This window comes from Suncus etruscus, chromosome 19, assembly GCF_024139225.1.
Source record: "Suncus etruscus isolate mSunEtr1 chromosome 19, mSunEtr1.pri.cur, whole genome shotgun sequence".
Lineage (NCBI taxonomy): Eukaryota > Metazoa > Chordata > Mammalia > Eulipotyphla > Soricidae > Suncus > Suncus etruscus.
In genome coordinates this window covers 28,036,052-28,049,868 of record NC_064866.1, presented here as the reverse complement: position 1 = coordinate 28,049,868, position 13,817 = coordinate 28,036,052, and the positions used below count along the sequence as shown (strand labels likewise).

General features: G+C 54.7%; 1 protein-coding gene across 1 annotated transcript; it reads right to left on the bottom strand.

The window, feature by feature from the left end:
• Window positions 1-633: 633 nt before the first annotated feature.
• Window positions 634-9,446, bottom strand: ATXN7L2 (ataxin 7 like 2). Its single transcript, XM_049765690.1, has 11 exons — window positions 9,320-9,446; window positions 7,337-7,402; window positions 6,943-7,047; window positions 6,367-6,577; window positions 5,805-6,094; window positions 5,039-5,121; window positions 4,418-4,671; window positions 3,515-3,713; window positions 3,279-3,400; window positions 2,086-2,878; window positions 634-771 (listed from the first exon to the last, which is right to left on the bottom strand). Exons 1-11 carry the CDS (start codon window positions 9,444-9,446, stop codon window positions 757-759), a joined length of 2,265 nt encoding a protein of 754 aa, XP_049621647.1. The 3' UTR covers window positions 634-756.
• Window positions 9,447-13,817: the final 4,371 nt, after the last annotated feature.

Below are 13,817 nucleotides of genomic sequence, written 5' to 3'. Positions count from 1 at the left end.
AAAGGACAAGACCTGTCTCACCCCTGCAGCATCTTGGGTGTCCCAAGGTGATCAATACAAGAATGAGGGCCCTGGGCATCTTCCCAGCCCCACTGCGGATGCTCACCTGGAGGAAGCACGTGCTCCCACAAAGGGCAAATCCGCAGGCCAGGCAAGAGGCCAAGTCTGGAGGACCCCCCACAAGTCAGGGGCTTCTCCTGAGAGGAGTTGGTCCCTCTGTTGAGTAGGGACCAGCTAAGATTCAGGGTGGGAATGGGCAGCCACAGTGGCCACAGGCCTTCCAGGAAAAAGACCCAAGTTTGGAGCCGTAAGTGTGCCTCCTCCCCATTTCCCGTCTCCAAGAACTCAGTCTGGGGGAACCTTATCGGTCATGGCCTGCACCTACTTCTAAAGTCCTCTAGAGCCAGTCATTACATCTAGTGAGACTTTCCCACCGGCCATTCCACTCTGATGAGGACAAAAGATGCCCATGGTGAATTCTGGGCACAGGCTGCCTGGATCCTTTCAGTCTGGGGTGGGGGAGAGGTACCGCTAGGACTGTAAGGACACTCATTTCACTAATGTTCTTTCCTTTCCCTTTCCCCATTTCTGTTTCGTACATTTTCTTAGCAGCAAGAGAACAGGGAGACAGTCTTGAGGTATTTTAAAGACTTTTTTCTTAAAAAAAATAATATAAAGTTATAAAAAGCGGCAGCAGCCCGGGGCCCGGATCTGGAGGAAGGAGGTGCTGGCGGCTCCATCGCAGGCACTTTCTCATCAATGAGCTTTTGACTGTGGGAAGACAAGAGGCAAGAGGGTCAGGCTAGGAGTCCCCCATCTTCCTGCCCAGTGAACTGTGGGACCCATTAGAATTCAAGCTTGATTTCCTCCGAATGCTCCGGAGAGCAAAAGTGGGCACAGAGGACAATGACTCCCATCTTGAAAGGGCAGAGGGAAATAGAACAACACACATGCATGCCTTCAGCAATTTTCAAAATCTAAAATGCTAAATGGGAGCAGGTGTGGTGCTGGCTTTGGCCTGAACCAGGCTGAATGCTCAGCCACAGCATTCCTTGCCAGGGTTTTTGTGCCAGACTTGGCACTTCAAAGCTTGGAAGTGGGCACAGGTACAAGGGTAGTCCCTGTCTTTCTCCTGTCAACAAGACAGCTCCCACATCCAGTTGCCCAGTTGGGCAAATCCCCGCTCAGGGTCCCAGCTCAACTTCACTGTCCTTATCTTTTGGGGTGGGAGGGGCTGTATTGGGCCATACCCAACAGCACTCAGGGATCACTCCTGGCAGGCTCGGGAACCATATGAGGTGCCACTGATTAGACCAGAGTCAACCATGTGCAAGGCAAGCGTCCCACCTGCGGTGCTATTACTCTAGCACCAGCCCCAGTCCTAACCATTATTAAGCATAGCTTGTCAAGTCTTCAGTTCCTGGAGTGAGGGCCCAATCAATTCAGAGAGGGTCTTGGATTAACAGTAAATACAGGCAGTGAGCAGGTACAGGACTGGACCGGAGGAAAAAAAACATCTCATCCCAAGAGAGAGGGACAGAGCTAGGGGAGAGCTCAGCATTAAAATTTGGGGTCCCCTTCTTAAGAGTAGGCCCTTCTTGTCCTAAAAATGATGGTTCAGGGACCGGAGAGATAGCATGGAAGTAAAGCATTTGCCTTGCATGCAGAAGGTCGGTGATTCGAATCCTGGCATCCCATATGGTCCCCCAAGCCTGCCAAGAGCGATTTCTGAGCATAGTGCCAAGAGTAACCCCTAAGCGCTTCTGGGCGTGACTCAAAAAAAAAAAAAAAAAAAAAAGATGGTTCAGAGGCTGAAGAGGTAGCTCAAAGGACTGAGTACATGCTCAGTACATGCTTGTCCAATCCCTGGTTCAAACTCTGACAGTATACAGTCCCCCTGGCACACTATGGCCCCCGAAGCAAAATGAAGGAATCAAAGAGGCAGTTTAGGAACTCTCGCTCCCTTTCTTCCCTGCCTCGCTTGTTCACTTAGGCCCTGTTCACGTGAGGCTCCCAGTGTGCCCACGAGTGCTCATGCAGCCAGACCCTGGCCTGCCCACAGCCTGTGGGGAGCGGGGCTGGTACCTTCAGTGTGGGACACTTCTCCTCAAAGGCGAGGGCTGGGACCGGCTTCTTGCGGCGCACAGAGCAGGCCACATCAGCAGGGGTGCCAACCTGGCAGTGCTTGGTTTTCACCGGCCGGCAATAAGTGGCCAGGTTTTTCCGCTTCTTGGCGACCTCTTCCTCCGAGAGACAAGTGGCTGGCAGGGGCTTAGCTGGGTGTCCAGTCACTCCCCGGTTGTCCAGCTGAGATGCCTTGACTGGTGTGGGGGTGTGTGGGGAGTTCCGGCAGTCCACGGGTCCTGCCCGCTTCACCCGTGGCCCCATGGTCCCATTGAGTCCTAGGTTCAGGGTTGTTTTCGTCTTGGTTGCGAGGCCCCGGCAGCCGGCGGGCTTCCCTTTCCCACCCGGCTCCAGTATGCAGGTCCGTTTGAACATGGTGGGGCTGGGGGACGATTTCCGCTTCCGGGAAGGGGCTTCCATCTCCGGGCCTTCCTTGCCCTTGGAGGACTTGCTGGCCTTGGAGGGCGGAAGTTTGCTGAAGGATGGGGATGGTGTGTTGGCGGGCAGTGGCGAGGTGATGGCCTGGCTCCCACCCGTGCACTCCGCCTGGCTGCAGGCAGCCGCCACGCTTGGGGAGCCAGTAGGGTAGCTGGGCACAAGGCTGTCCTTGGTAGGGGGCGTGGAGGCCGGACAAGCAGGTCTTGGGGGTGGGCCTGGAGGGCGAGGGCAGCTGCCTGTAGAGGATGGACTCAGGGGAGCCGAGAGGGAAGAGCTGACAAAGTGAGATGGAGGCTCAGCCGCTGGTGGTATCTTCCTGCAGCAAAAAGGGGAGCCCTGCTGTGATGCCAAGCACATAAATAAGAGGGGGTACAGGATGCTCTCCCGCCCCACCTAGAAATGGTCCCAGCGCCCAGCACTGCTGCCACCTGCTGTCAGACAGTGGAACTGATGGTTAGGCAGACGGCCCAGGAAGAGGCAGGAATGAATTGGGCCCAGGAACAGTAAGCCAGAGGCCCCATTTTAAAAGGACATCCCCGTTCCTAATTTCCCCAAAGGGAGTGGGAGAGAAGAGTGGAATTCACAGACCATCCCTCGCCATGCTGAGTCTCAGCAGAGTTCTAAGCCTCTGTCGTCTAGCTGGGTCTTATGGGCAAACGAGGAAGATGGGTAAAGAATTCGGGCCAGGAAAGGGAAGCTCGGGGGTCAGGACTCACTTCCACATGTGTGAGCTGAGGTGCCTCTCCAGCATGGAGCTCAGTGCTGAGCAGAACCGGTCCAGCCGGCGGCTAAACACGTAGCATCCCGGACTCACCAGCCGGCTCCCAAAGGTGCAGAACTGCAAGTAGAGGGAAGAAGTTCCGTGGATACCGGTTTCTGGGATGCACTCAAATGATATGATATGACCTGCTCCCCACAGGATGGGCTCCCCCAGCCCCCAGCTGGTCCTTACCGCCTGTGGCCGTGGGGGCCGGGTGGCGTAATGGCAATCTGAGGGGAGGTGGGGGTCGTCGGAAATCCCCTCTTCCTCACTCTCCTCGCTGGAGGCCTGGGCCCCACCGCGGGGCAGAGGGAATGGGAACAGGCCTGGGTCTCCGTCACCACTGCAGACGCCTTCGTCATCCAACTCACTCTCAGAGGAGGCCTGGGACCTGAAGGGTTAAGGGCACATAAGGGCCATGTAACAGGACAAGGTATGGGGTATGTCTGGGGATCCAGCTCAAGAAGCCAGATGGGCAAAGAGACAAGGCAGAGGGGAGACGATTCCTAGGGGAGGCGGGGTTCTCCCCAGACCCTTCACCTCCCAGCCCTGACTCCTCGGGGTAAACTCGGCTCCAGATTCGCCTCCGCCAGAAAATCTTCCGAGTTTAACTGCACCCAGCTTGGGTCAGACCATCACTGCTCTCAACTCCCTTCTCATATCACAGGTTCTGGGGAGCCCTTCTGGAGGCCTGGGTTTGGTGTCTGCCCTTGTGGGACAGGCGGGGGTGTGTGTCTCCTTGGACCAGGCAAGCTCTCCCCAGGCTCCAAAGCGATCTCTGCACATAAAGGAGCCAGTGAGTGAGTGCCCGGGCGGGGGGGGGGGTGGGGGTGGTAGTGGCAAACCTCCCCCAGCTCTTCCTCACGGCTCCCTAGGCACAAGCTCTGGCCTGCTGGAAGCAGCTGAGAGAAAGTTTTCACTCCAACAGAGACTGGGGTGCTTGATGGGGGTTCACCCACCTGTGTGCAGCTGCAGGGGGCCCGTGTTACCCCCAACAAACTCAATACACCCTCAGGCCACTCCTGCACCTCTGTCTGGGGCTCCCAGAGACCAAGGGCCCAGTGTCCCCTGGTGAGAGGGGGCTGACTTACGTACCTGGGTAGTGCAGAACACGGGTAGGGCGGCTTGGCACGGGCCACAAAGACGTTGCTGGGAGCAGCTGCCACTGCCGTGGCCTGGACGGAGGCGGGGGGCTCCTGGGCGGGGCGCTCCAGAGCTGGCTCCTTGCGACCCGGGCTCTTCTCTTTGGGGGACTCCCCTTTGCGGGAGCTGGCCTTCAGCTCTGCCACTAGTACGTCAAAGTCCTTGGCCCGGCCCTGGACCTCCCGGCGCTGGTGCACCGAGTGGATCTAGAACACAGCAGGGTGGAGGGGTGGTGTGGTGTGAGCGGAGCAGGGGTGAGGGGGAGCGGTGTGCTCTGGCCTGGGCAAGCAGAGAGAGAGGGGGGATGAGTGTGTTTTTGGGTACGTCTACAGGCCTTTGTTCCATTCCCCCCACACACAGGGTCAGCGCCCACCTTTGGATGTGTGATGGAATTGGAAGGTCAACCCCTGCCCAACCTTGGGTCTACTAGGAGGGTAGCCGCCTGTCCCACTGCCTGATCGGGCATGACCCAGTCCCTGAGCTGGGTCTTTGCTGCCACGCCGCGACTCCCGCCTTGCTCAGGGCCTGTGTCTGCTGCCCCCTCACCCTGAGCGCCATGGGAGTGGGGCTTACTTTGCAGGTCAGCAGGCGGGTGCAAATCTTCTTGGTCTCAGGGTTTATCACTCCGCACTGCCTGTTGAGGTCGCACTCCTTCCCTGTGAGGAAATGGTCCCTGTGAGGAGTACTGGGGCCAAGTCTAGGAGGCCCACAGGTGGGAGGATGTGGCCAGGAAAAGCTGAGCCTGAGGTACAAAAGCATGGTCCCCCCAGTCTCAGCCTCCAGTGTGGCAGGAAAACTGATCTGGGCCTCGCAACCATCCTCTCCCCAGTTCCTAGTCCAAGCGCTTCTAGGGAGAAGGGGGGTACCTTTCAAGTCCAAATCAGGGAAACAGATCAGAGAGTCAGGGGCCCTGGATCTCAGGAGGGAAGATGGCATAAAGGTCACAGCCCTAGGAGCAAGATAGGAACCTGACCTACTAAAGCACAGGTTTGCTCCTGGGGATTTGGCAAAAGGGTGAATGTTTCTGAGCTGCACAGAACAAGCAGGCTAAGCTCCAGTACCGTGTGGACCACCACTCAGCGATGGCCAGGCAGGGCCAGGCGTATGCATTCTTTTGTTTTGTTTTGTTTTTTGGGCCACACCCTGTGACGCTCAGGGGTCACTCCTGGATATGCACTCAGAAAACAACCCCTGGCTTGGGGGACCCTATGGGACACCAGGGGATCGAACCACGGTCTGTGCTAGGCCTGCAAGGCAAATGCCCTACTGCCTGAGCCACCGCTCCAGCCCCATGAGTCTGCATTCTACCTTCTTGATTCCCAAGACCACAGCTACTCACGAGCCATCTTCCGGTGGGTTTTGAGGGGAAGCCTGGCTCCACTAGGCCCCTTTTCAGGGGGGCTGCCTTCGACCCGGTGACCGCTGGGGCCCTCGCTGGGGATGATCTCAATGTTCTCTCTGCAAGGAGGTTCTTTTGAAGGGGGGGCAATTGGGGGTTTTCCAGGGGAGTCCTTGGTGAGGCTGCCAGGTTGGCTGAGGAAAGAAGCTGGCGGGGCCACCCTGATCCCAGGCCCGTCGGGCTTCGGGAGACTGGACATCTTCTCCAGATTCACCACAGGCACGAAGAGGCTACAGGGGAGAGCGAGTGTGGGCTGGGAGGAGGAGAGGCTGTGCCCTGCACTCCGGTCTGAGCCAACCCCTCCCCAGCCTGGAACCAGACCTGGCTCTAGTCGGGGGTGCAGGCTGGGGGGAAGGGACAACCCCCAATTCCCTGCAGCCCCAGAGAGAGGTAGCAGCCTGTGCTGCAGACTATGCTTATGGCCCCTCAATGGGTCCCCAACTGTGTCTCCCTTCCTTAGGTAGGGCATGTGCTGTCTGAGGGGTCCCCAGCCTCTCCTTACCAGAGGTTGTCCTTCTGGGTCTTCTCAGGAGGTGGGTGGCCACGGCTCCGGGACCCCTGGCCCTTTTCCCTGGATGAGCTTTTGGCAGATCCAGGAGCCCTGCAGGCTGGGCCTTGCCCATTCACTACATGGCATTTCTGGGAGCTGGCAGGGGCTGGAGGGGGTGGTGGAGCCCGGGCATAAAGCTTGCTGAGGGGTCCATGTCTTCTTTCTGTCACCAAGTGAGGTAAGTGGCATCAATGGTTTCCTTCCCCCACGCTTTCCAGCTCTTCACCCTGACTCAGTCTCTAGGTGAATATGCCCTTCCTCTGACTTCACATTCCAACATGTCTCCTCCCTTGGATGAAAGCTTGGAGGCACCAGCTTTCTGAGACCCCCAAGTTCTTGCCTTAACCTCACCACATGTTTAGCAGTTTGTTCCAATGACAATGTGGACCCACTACAGGCCTCTAGACTCTCCCACCAGGACATTCCGACCCCCAACACATCCCTGCACACCTGCCCTCTGACCCTGTGCTCCGAGCCCTGTTTTCTGAATGCTCAGCCCCTCTAGCTCCACCTTGGAGCGCCCCTCACCGCAGTGCTTCTGGAAAGCTTGAGGCTTCACCACTTGGCTGCAGTGGTTACACACAACCAAATAGAAGTCGTCATGGGCAGGGCAGTGCCCGAAGATGGACATGTCTGCAATGACAGAAATCCTAGTCACCTGGGGGGGACGAGCATACAGTCCCGCCTACCTCTAGGGGGTGCTTGCCTTGGATGGGGGTGACCCTGAACTCCTTCAAATCCGTAGCAGAAGAAGGGGTGTCAACCCATGACACAGTCCCAGAGGAAGGGGGCAGTTGGTGGCACCAATCCATCACCTAGGGCGGACCTTCCCCCTTAGATGACCTCAGAGGAATGGCTGCTTGGAGCAGCCACATCCTGGGATGTGGCGGGAGGGCGCTGTCCTACTGTGTGCAATGCCCACCTTCTTTAATCAGGGTCATGGCATCCAGCTTCTTCGTGGATTTGTTACAGTCCTCCAGCTCAGGCCCTGGGGAGGAACACAGCTCAGAAACACCGTCCCCTGGCAGAAGCCCCATGCCTGCTGCTCCCTGTACTGTCTCGGGGAACCCCAATCCCCACAGCGCGTCATTCTTCAGCACCCACTTTTCCTTCATCAGTTCCCACTTCAGGCTTCAGGGGCTGGCCCCTGGGAGGGATGTGGTTGCACCTTCCCCGCCATGTGCTAGGTTGAAGGGTAGGTTTAAGCCCATCTCTGTGGGACCTGCCCTCTACGGAAAAGCATACATTCTCCCACAGCTCTGTCTCAGACAGGTCTTGCCTGCCACTCAGTGATATCCCTGACAGTCACGCTCCCGTGCCACCACACGAACAAAAACTCAATTTTGTTGAGCTCATTATGTCAGTAACCCACCTGGGTTACCAGAGCACTGTCAAAGTGACACCCGGTTTCTTGGGTCCTCCGCTGGATATGATGGCCACAGCTGAGAAACTGCTGCCTTGGGGACCTCTGGCATCTTCAGTGTCCCCTGGGGCAGCTAAGCAAGCCTTTGCCCTTCTCAGGAGGACTTTGGGCAAGGGCTGCCCTTGTTACCTCAGTGTCTGGGTTGATAACAAAAACATCTTAGTCGTGTGAGGTAGTGCTAGCCCCCTCCTCCTACAGAATTTTCCCCCCTCCTTGTCCTTTGGAAGGGGGGAAAAATCAATTCTGAGTCACCAAACCCATCGAATTCCATTTCTGGTGCTCAGTGCACCCAGAACCTGACAATGGTCCTGTCTTCACCATCCAGCACAGGGCACTCCTGGGTGGCCTGGGGGATGAGAAGATTGCTAACAGTCTTATACAATCTCCAGATTTGTGGGGTGGTGGGTGCCTGCTAGAGACCAGGGGCAGGTGGCCCACTCTAAGTCCTTTATAGAGTTGCAATGCAGACAGAACTGAGCTGGGGAGTCCCCGGTCTCAGAGGAGAACAAGAGTCATCATCAGAGACTGCTCCAAGCAGTCTGTCTCCTCCTCCCCCACTTCTGACTTGCAAAAGTTCTTCAGGGGTGTGATGCCTTGCTTGTCACCTCAGAGGCCACGCATGCCAAGAGACAAAGATGAAGAGAAGGGGCTGTCACCAAAGGCACTCCCTTTGAGGGGGGCCGTAGAGAGATGGTTCCAGTCAGGGGTGAGAGACAGAGAGAGAGAGAGAGAGCCAAGAGGCAGGGCAAGAGGCCTGGAAAAAGGACAGGGGAGGAGAAAGGGGGGGGGGGGGGACTGGAGGAGGCGTGGATGGATGAACAGAAGAAGGGGTGGGAGGATGCATAAATGGATGAGACTGAGAACTAATGCAGAGAGAGGAAAGGAAAGGAGTCCACCAGTTATATATAGCCTTGCAACGGAAAAAAGGGAGCAGAAGAAAAGAAAGAAAGAAAGAAAGAAAGAAAGAAAGAAAGAAAGAAAGAAAGAAAGAAAGAAAGAAAGAAAGAAAGAAAGAAAGAAAGAAAGAAAGGAAGGAAACAAGGGAGGTTGAGAAGGAGGAGACACACACACACACACACAAAAAGTGGGGTGCGTGGGAAACACGTGGAGAGTCTGTGATGGATAGGGGAAAGAAGAGAAAAAAAACCCAGCCAAGGCAAAAGAGCTGGAAGAGCAGAAGCTAGAAGCCAGTAGAAGAAAAAAAATTAAATAAATAAATAAATAAAATAAATGCATCAAGCTAGGAGGGCACGGCTAGGAGAAGGCAGGCAGGGGTGAGTAGGGAGGGCTGCAGACGACGGGTCGGCGCTAGGACCCGGAGGCGCGCGGGCGGCGGGGCGGGCGGGCACTAGGACCCGGCGGGTCCTTTGTTTGGGGGGTCGGGAAGCCCGGACCGCGGCTCGGCTCGGCGGGCGGGGGGCGCGGCGGGGGAGGGCGGGGGAGGGGCGGCGCGCAGGGGTGGGGCGGGGGGGCCCCGCTTACCGTCGGCGGCGTGCAAGTCGGCCCGTTCTACCCACGAGCTCCAGCTCTGCCCTGCGAAGTCATCGAGACTCGGCACCCGCCGCTCCAGAGCGGCCATTGCTGCCGCCGCGCGTTCACGCCCCGCCATCACCGCCGCGGACGCGCGCCCGCGCGGCGCCCGGGCCTCGCGCTCTGCGCATGCGCGGCGCGCCCGGAGCCCCGCCCACCCGCGCGCAAGGTCTTCTGGGAAATGTAGTTCCTCGGCGTCGCGCCTTGTCTCCCGCCGCTGAGCTGGCAAGCCAGAGCAAGAGCCCGTGGGCGCCAATGCACTAACCGTTAGAGCGAGGCGACCAACCCCATCTCATCGTTCTTTTCTTCACCCTGGCGCACGCACATGCTTGATGCTCCTTTAATGCATTCTCCCAAGCTCACCCTAATCTCACTTGCCCAAGATTGCCCCTCCTAGCTAGAGGCCCCCCCTGAAGCGACTTGGCTCCCCTGTAGGATGCAAGAGGGGAGGTAGTTGCAAGGGAGGTGGACGCGCTGTGCTGTGTGCATCCGAAGGGCAAAGAGGGAGGTTTGTAGGATGTGCTGAAGGACACACAGGGGTTGGAGTAAGGGGGGGTTCTGGGCTCCTCGGGATGGGAAACCCCATGCTGTCTTGGTGCACAGTGGAGGCTTGGCCTAGGCCTGGGAGGATCTCACAGAGCTGACCCAGATCACCTGTCAGGATGACAGAAGACTCTCTCCAGAACTGGGGTGGCTTCCGAGGCTGCGGGGGTTTTGCAGCATCTCTCTGCCACTCCTTTTTCTCTCCCCAGCACAGCAGATCGATACCCGCCTCTGTGCTTCTTCCCAAAAAATCCTGGCTGGACCTTAACTCTCCATCCATCACTTTGGCTCTTCTCTTTTCTGATGAATATTTTCTTCCGCTGCAAGGGCTCTGTATGACCAGAGCCCCATCGTGAGAAGATTTCTCATCAGATGTGGCATTCTCCTGACTAAGACTGGGAAAATACCTTAATCATCCCATCTCTTTCTCTCTCTCTTTTTTTTTTTTCTCAGCTGATAACATTTCTTCCCACTCTCCCACAATCAAGAGACAAAAGCCTGTGCTCCCCAGCTCCCATGCTCCCCAAGAAAAGAGAAGACTAATTTTATTTTTATTTTTAATTCTTCCTCAGTCTTTACAATCTCACTTCATGTTCATTCCTGCAGCTAAAGTGTAGCCAAATTGAAGACAAATAAATCAAGATCTGGGACTTCAAGAACTCAGACTCCCTTGTCATGTTTACATAGTGAAGGCTTAAGTACTTCAGGGATAATCTCTTGGGCTAGAGACTGAACCTGAGCATCACAGGTTATCTCCAGGGAGTTGAGGAACCAGGTGACATGGAATGTCATTCATCATGCCCACTGTGTTTTCTAAGGAATGTAGATGTAGCATATGATTGTCAGCAAGGGGGCAGAGGGGAAAGTTTGTTCCTTACAGGTCAAACATCTATGGTACCTCAACTCCAGCCAGGAAGGTAGTCTGGATCATATGCAGTTGGAGAGCAAAGGGAAACAGCGTGTGAAGGCCATTTTTTTTTCTTTTAAGTTTGTTCCAAATTCCCTAGTGAGTCTATTATCTCAGCCTAATTGATTCCATCACAAGAAGACAGACATGTGACCCAAAGTCAGAGAGATAGCCCAGTGGGTTGGAGTACATACTTTGCATGCACTCTCCCAAGGGAGACCTGGGTTTGATCATCAGTACTCCAGGATCAATCCCTGAGTACCAATCCGGGAGTCTTTTAGCATCACCAGGTATTAGTCCAAAACAAACCCCCCAAAAGTGAAAGAAGTCACTCAACTGGGCAGGGCAACTTCTCAGTCTGTCAATTCTGCTGGTATATGAAGTGGAATAATGTCTTGGTGGAAATGTATTTGTCCAGTAATTAGTTAGTGTTTGTTTAACTTGAGGCAAAGTGAAGAATTATTAAACAAAACAAAACCAAAAATCCAATCCCCAGAAGGGCTCCAGTCTGGGCTCCTTCATGGCAAATGCTCACAGCACTGTTTTATTCAAATATATAATAACAAGCACCAGAAAACAACATGCAGCATTCACTCCCCTCCCAGTCCCCCCCCCCCCATTTGCAGCCCTGGATATAAGGCTTGTAAATATGATGCTGACAGGAACCCTTGTTCAGAAAAGGTCCTAGATGGACATCCTGGCAGGGTCAGAGTTCACTAGGACAAAAGGCAAGTGTTTCAGCCTCCAAAGAGTGCTGGAGAAACCACACACCTTTTCCTGCCTCAGACTTAGGCCAAGCAGAGATGCCAGCGCCTGGGCGGAGGTTATAACAGTCAGTTCTATAAGGGCAGCCCAGCTCCCTGGATGTAATGAGGTCAGAATGCCTCAGAGAAAGGCCATCGCTGAAATCAAGGCTGTTCTGGCTGAGAACAAGGCAGAAAGTCTGGACTAGAGGCCCAGGCCATAGCATCCTGTTACCAACCTCTCCCATTCCCTTTTCATTCTCTGAAGGGCCCATTCCTACCATCCATTAATCCCCAACCCACCCCAGAATACTTTACCCCTCACATTTCAAATAAATTATAAATACAAACACAGAATTCAAAGAAAGTTCCAGTAGAAAGCTGCTCATAGACCCTGAGAGGAGCCAGACTGAAGGAAAATGGTTACCCCTTTATTCTCTATATCTCCAGCAGGTTGTAGTCAAAACTGCCCCTCTTGTCTTTGAGTAATGAGGATGGCTCAGAAGAGAGAGGTTCAGAATTGGACATAGGCTCTTCCACCTCTCTCCTCCTTCCTCAAATTCCTTTCCCCAAATCTGAAAGGCCCAGTCCAATAAATGACCCATGTTTTTTTTTTTCCACTGAGAGACTCTAGAAAGTCTGGAGCACAGTAGAGGGGAAAAGGATAGAAATACTGTGTTTGTTCCATCAGGTAGGAGAATTCTGAGCCAAAGAAAGTAATGGACCTGATATCTGAGTGCCCCAGTAATGCACAGCGGTGGCAGGAGGGATTGAATCTGTCCTGAGGAGTAAGTGGCCTGGACAGACACTGTTGGGATGATAAATGGGTCAATTGACACTGGCCTAGAAAATGGCTGGAGTCTTCCTTCTACATCCCTCCCAGGGTATCTGTGGCCAGGGCCAACTGAAGAGCTTCAAGTTGGGTGGGAGACCCAAGCAGCTCTTATTCAGTCAGTGCTGACTCTGAAGTCTCAGGGTCCAGAAAAAGCCTGAAGGAAGTTTCAGAAAGAGGGGACACAGCAAAGACAAATATAGAACTGGGTCCCAAAGTGAAGAAGCACCAATAGCATTAGACTGCCCTGGACTGGGGAAGGGATGGCACCTGGGAGAAATGAGGTCTGGCAAGAAACAGAGAGCACAGGGGAATGGGGGGGGGGGCTGTCCTTTTCTAGAGGGGCAGACAGGGAAGGGTAAAAAAAAAAATGGGCCAGAGTGGGATCCAGAAGGGCTGGGAAAGAAAAACCTGAGGGTGAAATGGGCCCATTCATCCATCTTTGAGGGCCTGGACCAACTTAGCTTTGGGATGGTTCTTTGGGTTCTTCCCAAGTCCCACTCTGGTCCTGCAGGAATGAAAGGAAGGCCTGGGCAGACTTTGAAATGAATTTTAAATATCTCCAACCTAAAGGCAGGGAAGGAAGATGAACATCTGAAATGGACCAATTGCTTATGCCCCAATTGTGTGAGACCAGGTCCAAGTAAAAGGGAAAGAGGTCAAAAGGGAAAGAATTTTAAGGGCAAGTGTGAACTCAGACTTGGTGGACAGTTTTCCAGCCCTATCACCCCACAAATTCCACCAGAAATAGAAGAAACTCATTCCCCAGCAAGCTTTCTACCTTATGTTTCTTGAAGCTATAACTTATTCAGAATTTATCTAATTGTGGGCCCAGACTATGTCTAGACCCCAGCAGGTGCCTCTGAATTCAGGGTTGTTTTCAAGGCTAGTTGAACTGCTCTATTTCCAGGTTGGGACTCTGAGGACTGGTCGTGGCTGGAGGAGAATGGGGGTGAGGAAATATTCTGAGCCCGAAGGCTGGAGGTCAGTGCAGGCACAGGTCTGGATGACAGCAATTCAAGAGGGGCTGCTAAACCCTGTGTAAGAAAGCAGGGAGAAGGCTGCCGGCCAATTTCCCCGACCCCCACTTTTATTGAAGCTGGACAGATTGATGGAAAGGCCTGGTAGAAATCGGTCTCAGGACAGTGTTCTGCTCCCACCCCCTCACCTGCTACAGTGGTTGGTGCTCAGGCTGTAAGAAGGATCTGGGTATGACCCTAAGTAAGACGCCTGAATCCAGCCAGAAAAGCTCTAAGCTCCTGCAGTCCCAGCAAGAGGCAAGGGGAGGGTTGCCCAAGTTTTTGCCTCCAAAACTCAAAGTCCAGAATGCTGGGGGAGGGACCTGGAGGAGAGAGAGGGCTGTCCTGGAAGCCAGAAGTGGCTGAAGAGGTGCCATCCGGATCAGGAGAAACCAAGTGGAACGGC

What these genes read in the sequence shown, in the direction of transcription:
- ATXN7L2 (XM_049765690.1), bottom strand. Translation starts at nt 9,446, where the DNA reads ATGGCGGGGCGTGAACGCGCGGCGGCAGCAATGGCCGCTCTGGAGCGG. An exon ending in AGCTTTCCAGAAGCACTGCG is followed by an intron (nt 6,578 to 6,942) that starts GTGAGGGGCGCT and finishes ACTTGGTGACAG; the next exon opens with AAAGAAGACATGGACCCCTC. An exon ending in ACCCAGAAGGACAACCTCTG is followed by an intron (nt 6,095 to 6,366) that starts GTAAGGAGAGGC and finishes TCTCCCCTGTAG; the next exon opens with CCTCTTCGTGCCTGTGGTGA.